The 23,304-nt window shown below is 34.5% G+C and overlaps 1 protein-coding gene across 1 annotated transcript; it reads right to left on the bottom strand.

Moving 5' to 3' along the window:
- Nucleotides 1–20,496: 20,496 nt before the first annotated feature.
- Nucleotides 20,497–21,773, bottom strand: LOC141487113 (uncharacterized). The gene has a single exon (XM_074185909.1). The coding sequence runs from the start codon at nt 21,618–21,620 to the stop codon at nt 20,802–20,804; it is 819 nt and encodes a 272-aa protein (XP_074042010.1). The 5' UTR covers nt 21,621–21,773; the 3' UTR covers nt 20,497–20,801.
- Between the last annotated feature and the right edge of the window lie 1,531 nt (nt 21,774–23,304).

Here is a 23,304-nt window from a genome sequence, read left to right as displayed (position 1 = left end):
TATCACGTCTTCATCGACTCCAATATCCTCTTCTTCAACTATCACTTCCTCTAGTGGAATGTTGACATCCTCATCATCTGACTCGTCTATCCAATTATTTTTATCAATAGCAGATATGCTATTCAATGCAGCAGCTATTTTTTCAGAATTCATCTTGTTGTTTGCTCACACTTGTTTGCTCACAGTTGTAGAGTGAATGAATGAACGAACTTCAGGATGATGAGTTGACTTATATGATTGAATAGGAAGTGGAAGTGGTACGACTCCCACCTACCACTTGACTCGTTTCGAGTGGGAGGGAAGGATAAGTTTCCCCACTATACTTTCACATGATATTAATTTGTATGAATAGAGAATGTCGTTGTTAGAGAGAGCAGTCAGAGTTTCTATAAGTCATCTCTTATTATTTCTAATCGAATTAGTAAAATGCCGTTTCCAAAAGAGTGGGTTAAAAAACCAAAAGTGTGTGTCTACCCAATAATGATAGTGGGGGCTATTGTGTGCTACTTTTGCCAAATAAGTAGACCTAAGGAAACAATTAATCCTTGCACTGGTATGTGCAATGGTTATGTGTCGCGGATTCAGCTGTCGCCTCCATCTCATCCACCGAAGCGGCCAAAAATAGAATATCGTCAGCAACAGTAACAGTGCCTGAAGTTTCCGAACCTATAATATCCAATAATATGGGTATTTGTAGAAATATTTGTGCTACCTGTGCTGCTATTCCAGCTCCGCTGCTACGTTTTTTGCGTTGTGATACATACACAACGAATTGTTGTGCATACATAATTATGTATGCACTTCATGTAGAAGTACTTGGGATCTGTGTGAAAAGGTTGGTCAACTCTACCCCAATAGGAGAATTCATTTCCTTCAAATGTTGCTGTCTGATACATGATCAACAAATATTGAGGAGAAGAATCAAAGAACATTCTACAACGACAAAGACACATCAACACTTGTGATTTTTTTGTTTTATTAATGTCATTGTCTTCTGTTATTATTAAATATATTATTTTGAATCTATTTGTGTTATTTTCTCACATTTTGAAATGCAAAGTGACCTAGATAATCATTATCATGAGCCGTTGTTGATTGCTGAAGATGGTTCACCACTTGTTGATATTGATCACACTGATTTAGAAAATATTCCAGTATTACATTTATCGAGTCAAGATTCGATAAATGATTTTGATATTAACGACTTTGTTAACTTTGCAAATGTGCCGGAACCAAATGAGCAAATTGTTATTGAAAATCCAATAGTTTCGCAATCATCATCACTCAAACACTCTTCATCTACCCTTCCTCTTGGTGTTGATAAGAAATCTAGAACAATCAAGAGGAAGGTTACTAAGGCATCTTCATCGATTGTCACTGACTTTAAAGAAAAGAAAGAATCCAAAAGTGTTGTGCGACAGAAAAAACCCGCAACGAAAAGTGACAGATCGAAGAGGAAGCCAAAAGGTACTCCTAAAGAAATGAAGAGTGATTTGAAAGCTGAACCGCTATCTTCTTTCAGTCCCCTCCATCGGTTTGGGGAAATGAAAAGGAAAGCAAAATGCCGTCTTGTAAAGGCGCAAATGGCTATTGCTGAACTTGAAAAGAGTAAGCGGGATATTAATGCTAATAAGGAAACTCTTCAAGCATTAGATGCTAAGATTGCATTAGCGAAGGTTGAATTGGCTGAAATGTGTACGGATGCAGATGAACTCCGTTCAAAAATTGTTAAAGATTCAATCAACATTCGAGAATGCAAGTTCAGACTGAGCTTGAGGAGTCGACTCAACTTTATGAGACGGCATTATCAGTGAGAGATAATTGGCGAAAGGAGTTGGAGAGTGCATTTCAAAATGACGGCGATTAGTTTTAGAAATGATAATGTGTTTTCAATATCGTGAGTTGAAAAATATAAGATGGAATGGAGTATACAATTAATTTGGTTTGGTATACACAGAACGTTGCGAATGGCTGGGGCAACGTTTACCGCTGCAATATTTTTCAATTCACATACTTATAATTGAAATGAAAAGAATACTGAACTTCAACATTACTTCATTCATAAATACAATAGTATATACATTCAAACCATATTTGATTCATCAATCCAAGAATTTTGTTCGCTAGGAAGGCCTAACCACTATACATATACTTTTTTTTTCTTTTCTTCAATACCTCCTCAATCAGATATACGTCAGGATTTTTGATCTGTAATAACTTCCTTCGTAAAAACATCCTCTAATAGGTTGTCCATTCATATCTTCAAGATTATAGGTCGTGGGAGTGGTTTTAATAATTTTAACAATCTTGAAGAGCTCCATGGTAATGTTCGCAGTGTAAGACTTTTCGAACATATTATTGTACTTGCTTATACGTACAATATCATTCAATTGGAATTTGGGTTTACTTTGTTTTCCTCCAATCCCTTTAATACCTTTGAATTTCAATTTTGTTGTTGAATCAACATTGATGGGTGCCATACCTATTGTACGATGAACTTGATTGTTATATCTACTAGTTATAGTTGGAAGAATATCAAGCCATTTGTGGTGACCCCTCATCGAAAATTCCTTGTAGAGCCATGCCTTTATTGTACGAATCACTCTTTCTGCTATAGCCGCCTTCTTTGTGCTAAATGTTGAATAATGATTGATATTATATTTTCGCATGAGAGATGAGAAGCTTCTTTCAAAAAATCATTTCCCTTGATCGCTTTGTATATGTTTAGGGGAAAATTTGGCTTCCTTTAGTACATGTTTCATTGCATTAGTTATTGTAATACCTCTTTTATCTTCAACTACTACAGTCCACAAATATTTTGAGTAACAATCAATCACTACAAGTATATATCGGTATCCTTTATTACTTTTTGCATAAGGTTGTAGTTCAGCTAGATCTATTTGCCATAGGAATGCGAAACCTTTGATGGTGGTTATTCTCCTACGAAAATTACTTCTTGCAGGTCTATGTAATTCATTAACAACTTGTCGTTTGACATCACTTATTTCATTAGTGATTTTATATCAAAATGATTGAAGAAAAAAGTTGATAATGTTACTGCATTGAATGATAATATGATAGTGATCATTACTTGTGGATATATCAATATATTATACCTTCTTCACGTAATTCTTCAATTATAGAAATTATTTCATTGTCATGTCCAGTATGCCCAGCTGACTTTGAAGCTACCAATAATCGTAGACGAGTAACTAACTCTTTCGGTGAATTCCAGTACACATAATTCACAGGTTTAGAATTATATGTTTTCTCCATTTTCTTTCGTTATAGTGCTCCACCAATTTTACTTCTACTTCTTATTGGATATTGTCGTGAGTCTAATAGTGGTTTGATAACTTCACGAAATTTTTTAGAATTTGTGTTTTTAAAACCATTCTTCAGATGATATTGTTTATATGGAGCATTCGTTATTTTCAATATTTCGAAATATACTTGACGAGTTTCTTTATTATCAACATCTTGCGGATTCTTCAAAAAGATCATATCATACAAGTCTGGACTACCTGCGCATTCATATTTTTTCACTTCATCAGCATCCCAAAATGAAATGTTTCCATCTTTGAAATGTACCACTAGACTTCCCATTTTCAGCTTTTGTGTAATAGGATCCATACGTACACCAAATGTTCCATCATATGCTGGATTTCTAGATTCTACATTATTCAAATATTTCGCCAAAACATCATCACGACTTTCATTCATATTAGGTGAGGAGAGTCTTGATCCGATGAATCGATGTGGGACGATGATGGTGTTTCGAATAGAGTTGTTCTCATATCGTCTTGAAGTGTGCTCGTGTCACTATTAACAGATGATACACCACCAAAGATTATTTTCTTCCTATTGGAGAACTCATGGTATAATTTGAAGTAGATTGAACATTTTCATGGTTTGACGATAACATTGATGATTTCGACGAAGCGTATGATGATAAAATATTCAATGGTTGTTTCGTTATGGGCTCATACAATTTTTCAAGTGTTGTACGATTTTCAATATTATCATTCTTGATAGGGTTGAATTTCTGCCTGACAGCTTCTGTTGTCTCTACTAGTCGACGTTTCGAATTCATTCCACTGTTTTTATTTTCAGAATCATTTTTCGTATTCATAATGCTCTTTTTAAATTATAACTCAATTGGCTGATGAAGTGACCTCTACAATATTCAGTGATCGAATAAATTTGAATAACAAGATCATGGATATATGAAACTATTGAATCCTTTGCGATATCTACTTTCATCAATTTTTCTGTCCTTATCAATGACTAGAAATCCATATTGGTTCTCCCAGCATTTAACACACATCAATTGGAATTGTTTGAATGTTACATCGGGTGATACATGATCCGAATAAATATGATATAAATTCGTCTCATCTTGTTTGAACATTATGATGAAATTGGTATTGTCACGCACTAATTGTTCGGGTACCCGTGAATATGTATGTGCGAGATAAAACCAATCAACATCCTATATAGAAATATGATCTAATAATATCCTGCTTTTCACATATCACATCATCGAAATTGAAAACAGAATTAGGCTTAGCATCGGAGGGTTCCACTATTTCTGCATTATTGCTGAATGTATAAAAACCTAATCCTTTTATAGGTTCCAAAACATTTCGCAAGTACTGATATTTAGGTTGATTGAGTGATTTTGAATATAGATACACATTTCTAAATCTCAGTCCTTGTGGACGTGTTGATAGCGATATCATTGCATTCGTCTTTCCACAATTTGAAGGTCCTATAATGAGTCCTCGAAGTGATGATGGAAGTAGTAGACCATGTCTGAATACCCTTTGTCCATTCAATCCACACCCGAATTTCTCATCTAGATTATCTACAGCAAACTTTTCTTTCTGTTTCACAATGCGCATTCGTGCCGTGGTTGGAGAATATATGAATGTTATTAGCATATTCATTTCAATGTGTACCATCAAACGATACGGACGTATTGAAATTGATCATAAAATCAAAAGAGGTTGTGGTTTTGTTGATGATTCAATAAACAAACTTCCTTTCGAATTACATCTACCCGGAGGTTATCAATACTGTGGACCGGGTACAAAACTGAAACAACGTTTAGCTCGCAACGATCCTTGAATCAATAAACTAGATATTGAATGCAAAAAACACGATATTCAATATTCAAAGCATCTATCCGAGCTTGCAGCAAGACATTTAGCCGACAAAGAACTTGAATACAGCGCTTGAGATAGGGTTTAATCGAAGGACGCGATTATTGGGGAAAGAACAGCTGCATTACTTGTCACCAACATTATGAAAACAAAAAGACATATGGGCATGGGTTGTAGCAGCAATAAGAAAAAAAGTAAGAGGAAACAAACGAAGAAAAATAAAAATATAATGAAACATAGATATTGTTATGAACACCACCCCGATGAAAATTTAGATTCAGATATTAATGATGGTCCTATACTTCGAAAATCTATGTATTGTATTTGTAATATAGAGGATGTGAATATCGGTATCAATAAAAATGATATTTATTACAATGCAACACCTTTGAAAAAGTGTAAATTGTCTCAAATATGCTGTTGCTGTGCACAATAAATTGAAATGTGTTTCAAAATATTCATCAGTCATGTCACGGAAGTTCGAGCTACAAGCTGTCGGGACAACTGTCTTGAGTGCGGATTTTTTTCCACCAGTTGAATTGGATAGGAACAGCCGTTATGGATTAGGACTTTTGGAATTCTATGGATGCAATACAATTAATAATATAACTGAATCTGATAATTTAGTGAGTTTCAGAATCAGTAATGACAACTCATCGATACTCCAGAAGTTTACAATTGAAATTCCATGTGGTGCTTACGAAATAGAAGAGATCAATGCCGTCATACAGAAACATATCATGTTCAGATTGTTTCATGATGAAAAACCAATTGATGTCGTAACAGATGATATTTTCTATCTACACGCCAATGATAATACATTCAAATGTTAAATGCGATCCAAATATGAAATTGATCTGACACATCCAAATTCTATAGCAGAAATGATGGGGTTCGCTCATGGCATATTTCCACCAAATCAGATACATGAATCCTCATCACCAATAAACATTACAACTGTGAGACTTATCCGCTTAGATTGCAATATAATATCTGGTTCATATATAAATGGTGAAGAATCCCACATTCTTTTCCCATTCGATATTGATGTTGAACCTGGATACAATCTTACTAAAGAACCACACAGTGTTATGTATATGCCTGTCAGTCCAGAAGGTCGTCAATTGGTTCACATCATTACAGTGCATATTTTTGATGATAAAATTAACCTTATCGATTTTGGAAGTGAAAAAGAGATTTTCATCATTTTGGAATTGAAGAAAATCGAATAACTATTGTTATGGGTTTCATTTACAATAGACAAAATCGTATTGAACAAAGTGTACATAAAAAAAGAGTGCATAAAAAGAAGCTCATTTCACAAGTGCATGCTGAACAGTTAGCACATAACGCTGTGTCTTTGAGTGATCTTAAATTTTGGAAATCGATTGGATTGAAAGTGAGAAAATAACAATGGTGCTCGAAACAAACAGTGAAAAGTTGAATATATTCGATGAACCAGTGCTCGATCATTCTCTCATTAGTTCACATGAGAACACATATAAGCCCTACGGATCACCGCTATTCAGGAATTCGGATGAAATTAGAATTGCAATCAACAATCAAGATATTGCCGAGAGCTTCATTTACATAGAAGGTAAATTCACCCCGAAAGATGTAGCGAAAACATGCTATATCTCGAATAATGCAATTGCATTTCTCTTTGATGAAATTCGTTACGAAATGGGTGGTGAACAGGTAGCTGTTGTTAGAAAACCAGGGATAACATCTACAATGAAAACCATGATATCATTTGGACAATCACATGCTAACACATTATTGACATCTGGCTGGGGACTTTTACAATCGAAACAAGATATCTTGGATACAAACAGTCATGTTTTCAGTGGAAAACTACCACTGAAATATTGGATGGGTTTTGCTGAAGATTACAACAAAAGTATCTTGAATGCCAAACAGGAATTGATTTTGATTATCGCTCGATCATTCAAAAACTCATATATAGGTGAGGTTGATGCTGATTTGGAAATGAATAAAACCGAATGGAAAATAGGACATATTGTACCAGATGATAAACACAAGCTTAAACTTTTGAGTAGAATAAACAAAAGCGGTCTGAATGCCAAAATCAAGTTGGCTCATGGCATGTGGGACCTCTAAGAACTACCATCATTACGTGTTACTTCTTCAGACATATGGGCCATCAAAACAACTAACGCTCTGGAAACTCCTCGATTTGTCATCATCGCATTCCAAAGTACTACCACATCTGAAGATAGAATACAAGATATTACAAAATTCACAACTGCTGATATCAATAGTATTCGAGTATACTTGAATTCTGAAGTTTATCCATATGAGCGTTGGAATTTGAATTTCGATAAAAAACTTGATGCTCCTGCTTATTATGCTTCTGAGAGTTTCCAGCGAAGTTATTATGATAAAGATATGAGTGAACCTCTGATGAACATTGGACAATTTAGAGAGAATCCACTATTCGTCATCGATTGTTCCCATCAACCGAATGCAACAAAATCATCAACTATTGATATAAAGATTGAGTTTGAGACGAGGGAGACCAAGTTTCCAGACAACACTAAAGTATATGCATTAATTTTGCATGATACAATTTCAACATACAATGCATTGAATGGTTCAGTTCGCAGCAGATATTGACACTCTTTAAATTATCGATACTATTTAATTTTTCCACTCTATCATGCACTGTTTTATGATTTTTTTTCATTTGTAACTGACTTATATCATGTATTGTAATTTTTTTCTTAATTCATATATATCATATTTATTGTTTTGTAATCATTTTCTATTGTATATAATAGGATTTAAATAAAAAAAAAACATGAAAAAAAAATGAAAATGACATTATTTATGATTTACAGGAATATACAGACTATCTAAAATAACTTCTTCCTCATAGTCATCATTTTCGCGACCATCTTCAATTTCCTCTCGATTTCCATTATTCAATTCAAAGTGATGAATAATCCATTCTGGCAAGTATGGTTGGAGGCTATACAGGAATCTTCTCAGGTTCAGTTCAATCATAACCTCACAAAGTTGCCACAGTTCCAATTCATTATCAAAACATTTGTTACAAACTTCTGCATCACTCCGATAGTTCTCAGCATCACGAAGATATAATTCAATTTGTTTTTCATCATAGCATACACTCGTATCATAAACGCTTGCATGTTCGGCTCCATCACCCAACACCTTCAATTTAGACGACAAATGTTGAACCGATGATTTAAGATCTACATTATCGATCCAATCTTGACTTGCATACTGCATCCACATCTTTGAATGGTGGAACTGAAATTGAATAAAAAAAAAACAATATGCAACCTCCAACTTGTTTCCATGATATAATACTCACATTCCCATTTTACTTGTAGTTACAAAGTGAGTATATTCAACTAAGTTAGTAATGTTTATATTTCTATATAATTATCATCTAATATATGAATATTATTGAACCAAAAAGAAATTCACTATAATCACTATTATTATTCAATCATATTGAGTTTGACTAGAGATCGCGTTTTCATGCCAGCAAAACTTTGTGTGCCCTGTCCTAAATACGTCATCGTATATTTACCACCCGATCAATTGATACAAGTTATATCATCATCACTGAATTGCAACGAAATACGTTTTGGTAGCCATGTTTTAAATAATGTATTATTGCTCACATCTTTCAAAGTTAATAAAATTGATTTACCAAATCGTGTAGAATAAGTTAACATAATTTTAATTATGTACACTTCATCAATTGGCAATGAAGATAAGGCCTTTTGCTCTAGTATTTCAACCTCCTGTACAATCAAATTATTAATTTTATTCAAATCTACTTTTGAAACGGACATGATGAAAATATGTATGAAAATATAAACAATTTCCAACAGACAATACCAAGTGAATAACACTCTACCAATTGCTAACTGCTGCAGATATATTCGTCTACTGATTTCGTAGTGTGTCAGGCATTTCTTTTATATTAAACAGTGCGAGTCACCCCCACCATGAAATCGTGAAAGGTTCACATTGCTAGTTGCTACCCACTAGAGATGCCTGACGTCACAGCCAAGCCCACCTCCCAAATGGATGCGATAACAGCTGTCGATACGAACAGGCAGTGGTCGTTGCGCTCTCGTAGAGGGTAGACGTTGGGCTAGAGTTAGGCCAGGCTAGAGCGATGTGTTACGTCACAGCCTTCACTGTATCGAGAGAGGTGAGAGCACACCGATGAATACGCATAACTCAGCCACACGTCGTGTAGTGAACATCTTGCTCTCTTACCGTTGAACGGTTGTTGCTGTGACGTCACACCACTACTAACTTGGTGGGCTCACACCGATGGAACATTCATTACTTGAAGGATCTTCGAAGTATGCAGACGGATGTTTGTACATAGACAAGCACATGATGAAACCCTGTACCGTGCTTTCTCACACACACACACACACACCAATCAAATGTAATTACGTCACTATGTCACACACACACACACACATACAGGTTTGATAATATTAGTGGATCCCGTGCATGGAAGGTATTTGTGGAGCCAGCTCTGAAATATAGCTGAAATGATGCTAAAAAAAATCAGAACCCTGGAAAACTAATTTGTTTCGCTTAACTCCCCGTGATAAGACATATATGTTGAAAAACTATTTGTGGCACTCTGGATCCACTACCATCAGACCAGGGTGTGTACGAAATATTCCACAAATATTAATCTTCGAGGTGAGTGTGTATCAGATATTCCACTAATGTAGCACAACATATATTTTGTGCAAGGAATATACCATAAATATTATTCTTCGAGATGAGTGTATTAGATACTCCACTATCATAGCCCGACATGTATTTTGTGTGAGGAATATTCCACAAATATCATTCTTTGGGTTGAGTGTATCAGATAATTCACCAATAAGTACAATAAAAAATGTATTTAACACACAAATTTATTTATCAGGTGAATAGATGATAGTTAATATAATAATTGGAAAACTGAAAATATTATTTGCTGATTTCAGGGACACCTAATTTGTAATTAGATATACCGTAAGTTAGTAATTTATGGATAGAAAATTAGAATTCAAGAATTGTATTTATTTCACTAGTTCGGACTTCCATTGTCTACTATATAAAATGATTTGAAATCCCTGAAACAACTAAAAGAGAAGAATTAAAAATGAATAGCTGAAGATAAGAATTATATTAACCAAAATAAACCTGAAATGAAATAATAGTGAAATAAAATACAAAAAACAATAGAAATAAAATAAAAATAAAAAGTGGAGCGATTCCAAGTCACGTTAGTTCACGACGTTTCGATTGTTAGTATCTACAATCATCTTCGGGTGATGGCTGGACTGATTCCTCCGAGAGATGACTATTTATAGGTCGTTCGAATACTTCCACTTACCCCCGCTTTCCATTTTCCGCTTCACTGGTTCCGTGGGAGATGACCGTTTTGGCGGTAGTTGGCCATTTTTCCCTCGATGATGGGTTTCCATATGTTGCGTATTTTTACGCTGGCTTGGCTGAATACGTTGTTGGACAACATGTATGCGGCTTTCTTGAATTTTCTCCTAAACCAATGTTCCTCTCTGTGCAAGATCTCAGCTTGGGACCACTCGATGTTGTGTTGATGGGTCCAAACATGGTCTGCTATTCCTGATTAGCTGATTTCCCCTCGCTGTGTGTGTTTCTTGTGCTCGGCAATGCGAACATTCAATGGCCTCTTAGTTTCACCAATATAGGATTTTCCGCACTCACAGGGTATCCGGTAAATGCAATTCTTGGAATCGCAGTCCGCGTTTGATGGCCTGGTTTTCGTGAGGCTGCTACGGATAGTGTCATTGTCAATCACCTTCAAACAATTGTATTCATGATATAATTTAGTATATTTTTGCCTTGAAGAAGCTATTGTATGGTGAATCATATGTCGCGGTTTTGTAAACTATCAATCAGTGAAAATCGATTATGAAGTTTTATTATGAACATTTGTTTCTATTCTGTCCACCAACTTGTTGGATAACCATACTAGATTTTCTGCCAAGTCCACAATTAAATTGTTCATGTTCCTTTCATGTTCTTCTTTGGTGGAAAAGGAGTGTGAAGGATACTATGGTTCATAAAGCTGTGCACTGGTTGAGATGTAGCTTTCAACAAGTCGTTGTGAAGATTAAACAGTGTTGGTACTGGAATTTATCCCTGTGGGACGCCTGCATTTATAGATAGAATGTCGGATGAAACTCCATCAACTTCTACGTGAAGTGATTTGTCTGAAAGGAAGCTAGATAGCAAGGAATATAACTGTGGGGCAAGTCGTAAGATGGAAGCTTGGCGACGAAACCCTGGTGCCAAACGCGATCAAACGTCCCGGAAATATCTAATGCAACAGCCAGAGTTGTACCATGTAATATATTAACATTATTATTATTTCCATTATTTGTTGGTTTCCGGAGTAGATAAGAAGTGTAACTTTTTATGTTTAAGTTTTTATTTAAATAAAAAAAACTCTATCGAATGGCGTTTTGTGCCGACACAGTGGATTTTGGGATTTCAAGGAATAAAGATTTGAAAACGAATTGTGTTTAGAATAACAAGATAAAACATTGGCGACGAGGAAGAAAATGAATCAAAATAATTAGTTGTGGCAGTTGTCGAAATAACAGATATGGCGGCCACATTTATTGGACATTTGAATAAATTTGATTATGAAATCTCAGATTGGACAATTTGTTTTGCACAATTCAAACAATTTGTCGATTTAAATGAGATCTCTCATGACAAGAAGAAAGCAGCTCTATTGCGTGAAGGTACCTATAAGGTACTAAAAAAATTATGTATACCAGAGGATCCAGAAGTTAAAACATTTAGTGATTTAGTTCAGCTATTAAATGTACATTTCAAACCAGTAAAATCTTTTTTTGCTGAAAGAATAAAATTTTATGGAGCAAAGAAAAATGAAACGGAGTCGGTAACAGATTTTGCTACCCGATTGAAAGGTTTAGCAGCAAACTGCGATTTTGGAGAAGAGCTTAAGATATTGCTACGGGACATTTTCGTAAACGGAATGGGACCAGGACCTATTTAGGACGGATTAGAAGAAAAAAATACGTCAACTTTATCTTCACTTCTGGAAATTGCACAAGGAAGAGAATCAGCGCACAAAGAAAAGTTGGAAATTCTCCAGCCATATCAAATAAAATCAGAGCCGAGTCCTGTTCACAAAATGATTCCCAGTACCACACGAAGTAATGTAGCAGCTTCTGGGAATAGCCGAGGTTCAACAGGAAAGTGGAAGCCAAAGCGGGTATTCTGTAGTGTATGTGGGAAATCAAATCACAACAGTGAGCAGTGCTTTTTCCGAGAAGGTTCGTGCTATAACTGTGGTGCTAAAGGACATATAGCAGCGATTTGCCATCTGCCGAAGAAGCCAATTGGAAGAAGCCATTTTGTGGGTATGGAAAATGAATGTAAAACTGAGGTTGCAGAGTACACAGAAAACTTGTTCCATTCAAATGTAGGTACAAATATTATAAATATAAATAATAATCCAACCAAAATTATTTTGGAGGTAGAAGGTAAGGAGATTTCATTTGAAATAGATACGGGATTTGCATATTCAGCAATTTCCGAGGATTTGTATAAAAATATGTTTCAAGGTAAAAAGTTGATCAGTTGTAATTTGAAATTGAGAGATTATATAGGACACTCTTTCCGTCCTTTGGGAAAAATTCAGTTGAAATTTAAATATAATAATATTCAGGATATTCTAGAAGTTTATGTTATCAAAAAGGGCGGACCTCCACTGCTAGGACGAGACAGTTTACAGAAATAAAAATTAGCGATAGTGGCAATAAATTCCTTGAATGACATGACAAAGTTGGAAAACGTACTAGAAAACTATTCAGGTATTTTTAAGAGTGAGTTAGGGTTATTAAAAAATTTTGAATTAAATTTAAAAGTTAAAAATGGGGCAAACCTAAAATTTATAAAATATCGAACTTTAGCATTTGCTTCGAAGCCAAAGGTTGAAGCAGAAATAGATAGATTGGTAAATGTGGAGATTTTGGTTCCAACTGAGTATTCAGAATGGGCGACACCAATCGTTCCGGTTATAAAATCAAATAAATTGGATGTTCGCATTTGTGGAGACTTTTCAGTTACTTTAAATCCGGTACTGGAAAATATCACTTATCCGATTCCTAAAATAGAGGAGTTATTCACGAGACTCCAAGGTGGGAAATATTTTTCGAAAATAGATTTGAGGGAAGCATATCAACAATTGGCGGTAACAGAAGAAACCCGAAAATTATTGACCATATCTACTCATCGAAGACTTTTCAGTTATACCCGGCTCCCGTATGGAATAACCTCGGGACCATCAATTTTTCAGAAGAATATGGAAAATATTTTGGCAGATATGGTGGGGGTGATAGTATTTATTGATGATATTTTGGTAACAGGTAAAACCGAAGACGAACATTCAAAAAGATTAGAATTAGTATTTAAAATTTTACAAAATAATGGGTTGAGGGTAAAAAAGGAAAAATGCACTTTTTTCCAGACAACAATAGAGTTTTTAGGTCACACTATAAATGAAGAGGGGTTACATACTTCAGGAAATAATACAGAAGCAATAAGTTTAGCTCCATCGCCTAAAAATATAAAAGAGTTAAGAGCTTTTCTAGACATGGTAAATTTTTACTTAAAATTTACACCACATGCAGCAACTATATTATATCCTTTATATCAGTTATTGAGAAAAGGAGTTGTGTCCAATTGGAATAAGGAATGTGAGTTAGCTTTTAAAAAAATTAAAAATGAGTTGCTTTCGAATAAAATTTTAACTCTCTATGATGCAAACAAAAAAATAAAATTAACTGTAGATGCTAGTGAATATGGCCTAGCAGCAGTATTATGTCATCCTAATGAGGTCTCAAGTAACCCAGATAGACCAATAGCTTTCGCTTTAAGGGTACTTCATGAAGCAGAAAAAAGGTACTCCCAATTGGGTGTCTAATTAGACAAAGAAGCATTAGCAATAAAATGGAGGGTTAGTAAATTTCATCAATATCTTTTCGGCAGGCATTTTACGATTTGTAGCGATCATAAACCGTTGATGAGCATTTTTGGACAAGAAATAGGAGTACCAGCGATTGCAGCAAGTAGGTTACAAAGGTGGGCTCATTTTCTTTCCGCTTATGATTTTGAGTTGGAATATGTAAAATCTGCGGAAAATGTGGCTGATGGGTTATCAAGATTACCATTACATGAAACAGAATTTGATATTGCTAATCAGTTTTCGTACTGTCATTTTTTTCAGGAATTTTTGCCAATCAGTTTCCGACAAATGAAAATAGAAAGTAGCAGAGATCCATACTTAAGTAAGGTTATAAATTTTTATATATGAAAGGTTGGCCAAATTATAAAATTAGTGAGGATCTTTTGCCATTTTTTCGACATAAAAATGAGCTAACAGTTGAGCAGGGATGCCTTATGTGGGGTTACAGAGTAGTAGTACCTAAAAAGTTTCAAAATAGCATCTTACAGGAGTTACATGAAAGTCACCAAGGCATTGTCAAAACAAAATTGTTAGCCCGTTCTTATGTCTGGTGGCCTTCAATAAATGAGAATTTGGAAACACTTACAAAAAATTGTAAAGCTTGCCAAAAATATCGACCAAATCCTGAAAAATACGAATTGAAAAATTGGAATTTTTGTAAACAAGTATGGTCTAGGTTGCATTTAGATTTTTTTGGGCCTGTATTTAACAATTGTTATAAAATGCAAAATATAACTGCTAGAACTACCATTAATAAATTACGAGAATGTTTTGCACGATTTGGCTTGCCAAAGACTGTGTGTACAGACAATGGTCCCACTTTTGTTTCACAAGACTTTGTAAATTTTTTAAAAATGAATGGTATATCTCATCTAACCATTGCACCATATCACCCATAAAGTAATGGGCTAGCGGAATCGGCTGTCAAAATAATGAAGAATGCAATATTTCGCGCCAAAATTGAAAATCCAAATGAAGATTGTGAATGCATCCTAAATCGTTTTTTAATGACATATCGAAATACTGAGCATAGCACTACAGGAGAATGTCCATCTAAAATGCTAATGGGCAAAAAGTTGAGATCGAGATTGGACCTTCTTTCTCCTTTGAATAATGATTTGGTTCAAGAAAAGCAAAATCAACAAAAACAAAATTTTAGTGGCCATCGAGATGTAATTTTTGAATTAGGCGATAACGTTCTTGTGAAAGACTATCACTCTGTAAATAAACCTTGTTGGATAGAAGGTATTATAATAAAAAAAAATAAAAATAGAATGTTTGTTGTAAGAACATCAGATAATAGAGAGTTAAAAAGGCATATTGACCAAATATATTCAAATAATATAAAAAATGTAAGTAATTCAAGAAATGAAAATCGAAAGTCATTGGAAGAAGCTCAAGAACAAAATGATCCTGAGGATTTTCCAAACGACACGACAGAAAATATTGAAAATTCTGAAACACCTATTTCTAACGGATTAGAAAAAAATAATTCCACAAATAATACCGACTACTCGACAAGGTTAAGACCTAGGCAAATTATTCGAAAACCGCAAAAATTTTCTCCATGTTAAAAGGAGAATGATGTAATATATTAACATTATTATTATTTCCATTGTTTGTTGGTTTTCGGAGTAGATAAGAAGTGTAACTTTTTATGTTTAAGTTTTTATTTAAATAAAAAAACTCTATCGAATGGCGTTTTGTGCCTAGACAGTGGATTTTGGGATTTCAAGGAATAAAGATTTGAAAACGAATTGTGTTTAGAATATCAAGATAGATAGTCTTCAGATAGAAGACTATAAATTCCAATTCCATTCACAGTTACATTTTGTTGAATCAATATATAATGGATTTGAATCCGGTGATCTAAGTGTACAAGCCACTGGACTTTAATAATTTGAAAATGTTTTACTGGAATAATCAACCACAATATATTCTGAAGTTGAGTAAACCACATTCATCTCATTGCAACCAAGGACTATCACATTGATAACTAAAAGGAAGTTCATCTGTATTCTGCAAGATTCCCACATATTTTGGCCCGGCAAATTGTCGTCCGTGAATAGAAAACTAGTTTGATATCTCTTGTTCTGAATTTGACGGAGTTCTCTTGGGCATATATTGGTTCCTTCGATTGAAAATGCCTGAAATCTTGGATTTAGAATTATATTTTTAGCGAAATTTGTATCATATCAAACTTTCCTTTAAAGTTTCCTTGGTAATAATGGATGATATTGGATGAAGAACTGTAACATAAGATCATAATATTTTCAATAGATCTGGGGAGGTCACAGTGTAGATAATTCCAAATCCCATACAAAATTATTATTTTTTTATAAAAACACAAAAACTATGTCACTGTTACTCTACACGCGTTTCACTTGCCAAGTTGAGATCATCAGGATCTACAAGCTATTGATTATCTATAAAACTACCTGCGCATATCAAATACTCAGTCTGGGAATAAATAAAAAAATATATCTTCTGGTGACTGACAGACCATGCGTCGTGTAACAACGATATATAAATATATATATATATATATATATATATATATATATATATATATATATATATATATATATATATATATATATAAGATCATTTTCACGATTTTTCATACTTTTTGAAAACTAGTTTTTGAATTCTTTTATTTTATCTCAATTAATTTTGGATGCTGTTTCCTGTACCAATGAATCCAAATAAAGTATTCATGAATCGTTTTTTTGTACAATGGTTGTTATAATAATGAAAAAGTATTGATTGTTTTTCTCTCCGAATGTATAAGTAACAAAACTCAATAATCCAGTTGGTATTCCACTAATATACCCGAATAGATAGAATATTATTTACACAGCTACAGCCAGAGATTCAAAAAAATTACTGGAAATAACCCATATAGAGGGCGCTCAAAGCAGTGACTTTCGGTATTCCACAAATATTGGTGTATGTAGCAACATGTATGAAGGGTCTTGGTGGCATCTTACACATTGAAACTGCGAAGTAGGTATAGATAGACTCGTCATCAGCTGAAGTATGCGAAAATCGCCGAAAAAATTGTGGTATGAGCGTGCGAGTATACCACAATTGTGAAGTCTGCCACAAATACACAGTGTTCCACTAATATATGTAAACGTACACACACACACACACACCCAAAAATCTCATATGAAAAGAAAAATTCTAAACGATTCCTGCACCAGACCCTTCAAGGTCACATCGCCTTGATGTTACTAAACAACAAAAAAAATCAAATAATATGTCATAGTGGTGGGGGGAGGCCCAGAAACGGCTGTAATCTGCTACTGAAGAACAACCTGCTACCAGTACTAGAAAGATTGCTTTCCGGATAAATGTTGCTCATATGACGGTATTTCGAATTTTGAAGGAACAACTCTTGTACCCTTACCATCTGCAACGAGTACAGGCACTGTTACCGCGAGACTTCCAGAACCGTATTGAATTTTGCAATTGGATGCTGGAAATGATTAGAAGAAATTGTGACTTTCTGAAAACGATATAATTCACAGACAAATGTAGTTTTTCTCGGAACAAGATTATTAATTTTCATAATTACCACATATGAGGTGATGAAAACCCTCACGCTATTGTCGAAACTAACCATAAAGAACTGTTTTCTCTCAACGTGTGGCTCGGAGTTATTGGGGATGATTCAATTGGGGCTCATTTTCTACCAACTAGATTAAATAGTGGGGCATACGTTCAATTTTTAGGATTTACATTTGTATCTAGTGCTGCCATCTAGACACCAGTAGAAAAACAATGGGCAACGACCCCGTGGATTTTCATCCGAAATTAAAATTTTCATTTAAATTAACAGTTTCGATTGTTGGTATCCCCAATCGTCTTCGGGTGATAACTGAAGACGCTTGTGGATACTAACAATCGAAACGTCGTGACGTAATTTGGTTTGGAAACTTTTAATTTTTTGAATTGAAGGGGTTATATTTTTAGGAGCGATTAATTTTTGGGAAAGAAAGTTTTTGGCTTTCTACTACTCCATCTTGATATAAAAAACAAGGATGAGGGAATCTTTCAAGGAAAGGAAGGAAGTAATCAATTTCAAAAGTATCTTCTGTATAATTCAGTGTTCGTATAGAAGTATTTGTTTCTAAAGAATTGTTTCTTTCCTGTAATTCAATGTTTATATGAAAGAAGCTGTTTCAGAAGGACTTTCTTTCAGTTTGTGTCTGAAAGTTACTTCTTTACATGATCTACACATCCATATATAGAGTTACTTATTTTGAAATTGATTACTTCCTTCCTTTCCTTGGAAGATTCCCTTATTCTTGTTTTCTGTATCGAAATGGAGTAGTAGAAAGCCTAAAACTTTCTTTCCCAAACTTTTAATTTTTAATTTTAATTTTTTGTCAATAATATTTTTCAATTTTCAGCTTTTATAATTATTTCAATTTTTTATTTCTTACATTTTTTGTTTTTTTGGTTGTTGCTTGTATGTTATTTCTTTATTATTTTCGGTTTTTTTGTTTGATAAAATTTTCATTTTCGGTATATCTTTTTTTATTTTTTTCAGTGATTTCAAATCAATTCATATTATATCAGAGAATGGTCTGAACTGATAAAATACACCACGAAACATTGTCAACCACCTTCAAACAAACGTCACATTCATCTGTTTCTAAACCCATAATTTTCAACACAAAAATATTTTTTTCGAAAGTGAAAATTAAATTTCATAAAGAAGTTGCATCTTCAGTATGCAAAGCTTGACAGGCTTCTATTCTACTCCAGTGAGAAAAAGGTGGTTCACGCTTATTGTTGTATCTATCTAGAAGAAGATTATGAAGCTGATTGATAGTTAGCAGATGTAACTGGAATGTGCCGCACCACTCAAAACAGATATCAAGTAATTGAATTTTTCAGCTCTGGAAATTGAACGATTGACATGAACAGAGGAGATGAACATTTCATGAAACGCAGGAAATTCTGTCATGTCACCGGAAAATGTTTTCAACTTCAATTTTGGCAGACAACAAACGTCATTAGAATGCATCAGAGTAATATTTGAGGCAGAAGGAAGTGTTGTATCTGATTTTTCTTCGGTAGGAAGTTCAAACAATTCAAAATAAATAGTTTCCACGTTATCACATCTAGTGATATCGTCGAATATTTTATTTTCCGTAATTAACTCATCCGCTTCATTAGCAATCAAAGTAATGAGCATATTATGATGTTTCTCAAAATCTTTGGTTACCTTTTTCAACTTCCGAAAGCTGACTTTGAACTTATTTCTGGGTTCTTCGTTATCAACATTTTTTGACGATTCTTCAATCAGTTTAAAATTACTTAGAGCAGTAGAAGCAATGCAAGCTTTTCATTTGAAGTCATTATAGTTGAATTGAGAGAATCTGATTTCCAAACGAATAATTCAATGACGGACCTTGAAATAACAAAGATCTGAAATAAAACACCAGTGCAAAAAGTGCGCAGAAAAACGTCAACCAACTCTCAGAAACGATGGATTTCTTAACTGTGAGGTTGGAACGCAGATAAAAAAGAAAAATGTTTATGAAGAAATGCAAAGTTGCAAACTATAATAAATCAAATATACCTAGGTATTTTGCGAGAAAAATGTAGGTTGCATTCAAAATTTATTTTATTACAAAGTTTGAAACTACAAATGTAAATGTTGAGAAACTACATCCGGCTCGAAGAAGGACCATGAACTGTTTTGAAGCGGTGTATGAAATAGGGACGCAGATTCACCACCGAGATTTGTTTTGATCTCAAATTTTGCGTAAAAGTACGATTAAAAAAATTAATCACAAGATGAATGAGTTAACTCACCTTGTTTGATGTAGTATGGCAGAAGGATGTATTGCAGGAGAAAAAGTTCCTTATAAGACAAGGAAGAATCGCACATGTAACTTTGTGGTTTCGCACCACGACGTAATTGTATTGCAGTTTTTACACCCAATCACGACGAAGAAGGTTTTCCTGCACTCTGCTCCTCTCCTTGAACGATCAATTCGAGGAAACAAAAAAAAAAGACAGGATCGGCATAAGTAGATTTGAATAGTAGGAATAAGTAGTAGGATTTCATCAAAGTAAGGTTCTTGAAAACAACAATTTAAATTATTTGTCCGCATAAATTGTAAATGCAGCCTTAAGGCTCGCGCAAACCGGAGCGGGCGCGAACGCGGTGGCGGACGCGGTGGCGGACGCGGTGGCGATGCGTTCAAACGCTGTGCGTGTAAAATAATTGAAGAGGGCAAACCTAAGCGATCTACCACACGCGCCCGCTTGTTTTGCAGCGAACTGTCGGCGGTAGAACGCTGCTTACACTATTTGCCCGCTCAATTCGCGCGATCTTCTGCAGGACAAAACATGTTGAGCACAGAGGAGCTTATCGAAAGTGTTCGTGTTAAACCAATTTTGTATGATCTCACTAATAGTGAGTATAAAAATATCAAGAAAAAAGACAAAATATGGGACGAAATTGCCGAGTCGTTTGAAGGGGTAACTGGTAAGTACAAAATAACATATTTGTAGTAGGTAATGTATTTTTCTTAAAATATTTATTTTAATTATTAATTATTGTCATTAAAAAACGAAACAAATCTTTGACGAATTTGAAATGCAGTATTTGTTGATCTTCTGTTATCATTTCTATTTCTAATGGTTCCTGGATACGCTTCATTTTCCTCTAATAAATTGGATGGCAAGTCACACTGTTTTATGAGCAAGTAATTGTGTAATACACAAACAGTTTTAACAATAATTATGGCTGTTTCAACTTTTACTTCAATAGGTCTGAAGAGAAGCCGCCACTTATTGGATAACATTCCAAATGCATTTTCCACGACACGGCGTGCTCGGCACAACCTTTTATTAAAGACTTCTTTTCTTAAATCAGATTTTGATTGACGATGTGGAAAAGGTCGCATTAAATATTTCTTTAGTGGGAAAGCTTTTTCACCAACAAGAACACAAAGTGTACACTCATCTTGAAATGGCAAAGGTTTATCTTTTGGTACATTGAAGGTTTTGTTATCAAGTCTTTGCCCCATAATAGATTGTTCGAACAATCCACCGTCACTATTTCTGCCATATCCTCCAACATCCAAACAGATAAATTTGTAATCATAATATACGATAGCTAGTAAAACGAAAGAAAACTTTTGCAAATAACAAAAGTAATTAGATCCAGTTTTATCCGGACATTTTATGGTAATATGCTTTCCGACAATGCTTCCTAAACAGTTTGGAAATTGCCGTTTTTCGTAGAAACCATTTATACTTTTTTCCCATATTTCTTCAGTTGGTTCAGGCATGTATAAGGGTTGCATATGGTTCCAAAGCGCAGTACAAACCTCAAAAACTATGGCGCTCACTGTTCGAAATCCCATTCTAAAACTATGGCCAATAGTTTTACATGAATCTCCAATTGCAAGATATCCTAAAAATAAATATTTTCTTAAAGCATTTTAATAGATTAGCAATAAAAATGTTATCAAGAAAAATGTTAACTTGTTTCAGGTGAAGAAATAAAGAAAAAATGGAAAAACCTACGCGATTTCTATAGTAAATATTTAAGAACCGAAAAAACCACCACTGGACAAGAAACGAAGATCTTGGATCGTTATAAAACTTGGCCTTGGACTCAACAAATGGAATTTTTGCGACCTTCCTTGGCATTTGCCAAAACACATTCAAACGTAATGTCAGTACGACAACCATCATCATCTGAACTTACTGAAGAAGGCCACAATCAAGTCCAATGTCAGGAAACAGCAGATAAAAATGACCCTTCGGTTGAATCACAGACACCTAGTGAAAGTACCCAATCACTTTCTGACATGCAGCAAACAAATACTAACCGTCAGTCAATTGGTACAAATCAGCCACCAGCAAAAAAGAACAAAAAACATGAATTCAGCAAAGCACCAGCAACTCAGTTAAGCCAACGGCAAAATCAGCCAGCAAAACACCAATCATCTTCATCATCTGTAGAGCAAGTTATTTCTTATTTTGATAGGAAAACTGCAGAAAGTGCATGTGATGACATTGATGATATATTCAAAGGATATGTTAAGACTGTAAAAAAATTTTCAAAAAAAAGACAGGCTATCATTAAATTTAAAATATCACAACTACTAATGGAGCAAGAATTGGAGCATCTGGATGAGGAAGAGCGACGCAGGTCTACAAACTCGTACGTTTTTCCACAACCTGAGGCTTACTCCAATCCTGTGGTGCATATTTCTGAAAATTCTTCTTCTCTGGACAGACCGGGATCATCAGAATCCAATTTTCACGACTGTGAATCTTCTGTAGATTGGTATGAAAGATTTGGAACTTCACTAACGAAATTCCCGTCCAACATTTAAAACATGTGCAATACTTAATTAGTTAGATACTTATTTCGTTATTTACTTGTTCAACAAATAAAAATTATGTTTTTAAAATAATTATTTCATTAGTCACTTACTAAGTGTTACAGCTAGTCGTTCGGCTGGTCCTATAGGTTCTCTGTAATGAGTAAACTGTTTTGTTATGTCCTCTTTTATGAGATCTAATATTTCATCGAAACATTCTACAGTCATCCTGAAATATATTAAAAAGCGCTGTTCGTCCTCTCTTAGTTCGTGATATAATGTGTGAAATTCTCCTTGAATTTCACGAGTTAAGTTAATATCGTGAATCCAAATTCTTCGTTTCTTTCTACAAAAAAATATACAGGTCAATTTTATAACTATACCTATTTATTAAGAAACAAGATTAGTTTATATTTTCTTTTGAGGTTCACCAACTTCGTCAATTAACATGGCGAGAAGCAACGTTTCCTCTTCAAAATCCATATGGTTTCTTACACCTTGAATGCATTGGTGTGCGGTGGTTTTGTTCGCTTTGCGACCGCATCGCCACCGCGTCCGCCACCGCGTTCGCGGCCGCTCCGGTTTGCGCGAGCCTTAAACCATATTTACAAGTATGAAACAAAAATCATTAAAACAAAGAAGTGAAAATGTAATGTTTGGTAATGAACCATAATATTTGAAGTAGGTAATGCCGGACTTGATATTAATTGTTGAT

Source organism: Leptinotarsa decemlineata, unplaced genomic scaffold (assembly GCF_025532065.1).
Source record: "Leptinotarsa decemlineata unplaced genomic scaffold, Ldec_3_MD MMD2_tig00078363_RagTag_RagTag, whole genome shotgun sequence".
Lineage (NCBI taxonomy): Eukaryota > Metazoa > Arthropoda > Insecta > Coleoptera > Chrysomelidae > Leptinotarsa > Leptinotarsa decemlineata.
Note: the sequence above shows the minus strand (reverse complement) of the source record. Positions and strands in the feature narration are given on the sequence as shown.

Bases quoted from the DNA above. Each gene is read 5' to 3' on its own strand.
- LOC141487113 (XM_074185909.1), bottom strand. From the start codon at position 21,620: ATGGGATTTCGAACAGTGAGCGCCATAGTTTTTGAGGTTTGTACTGCG.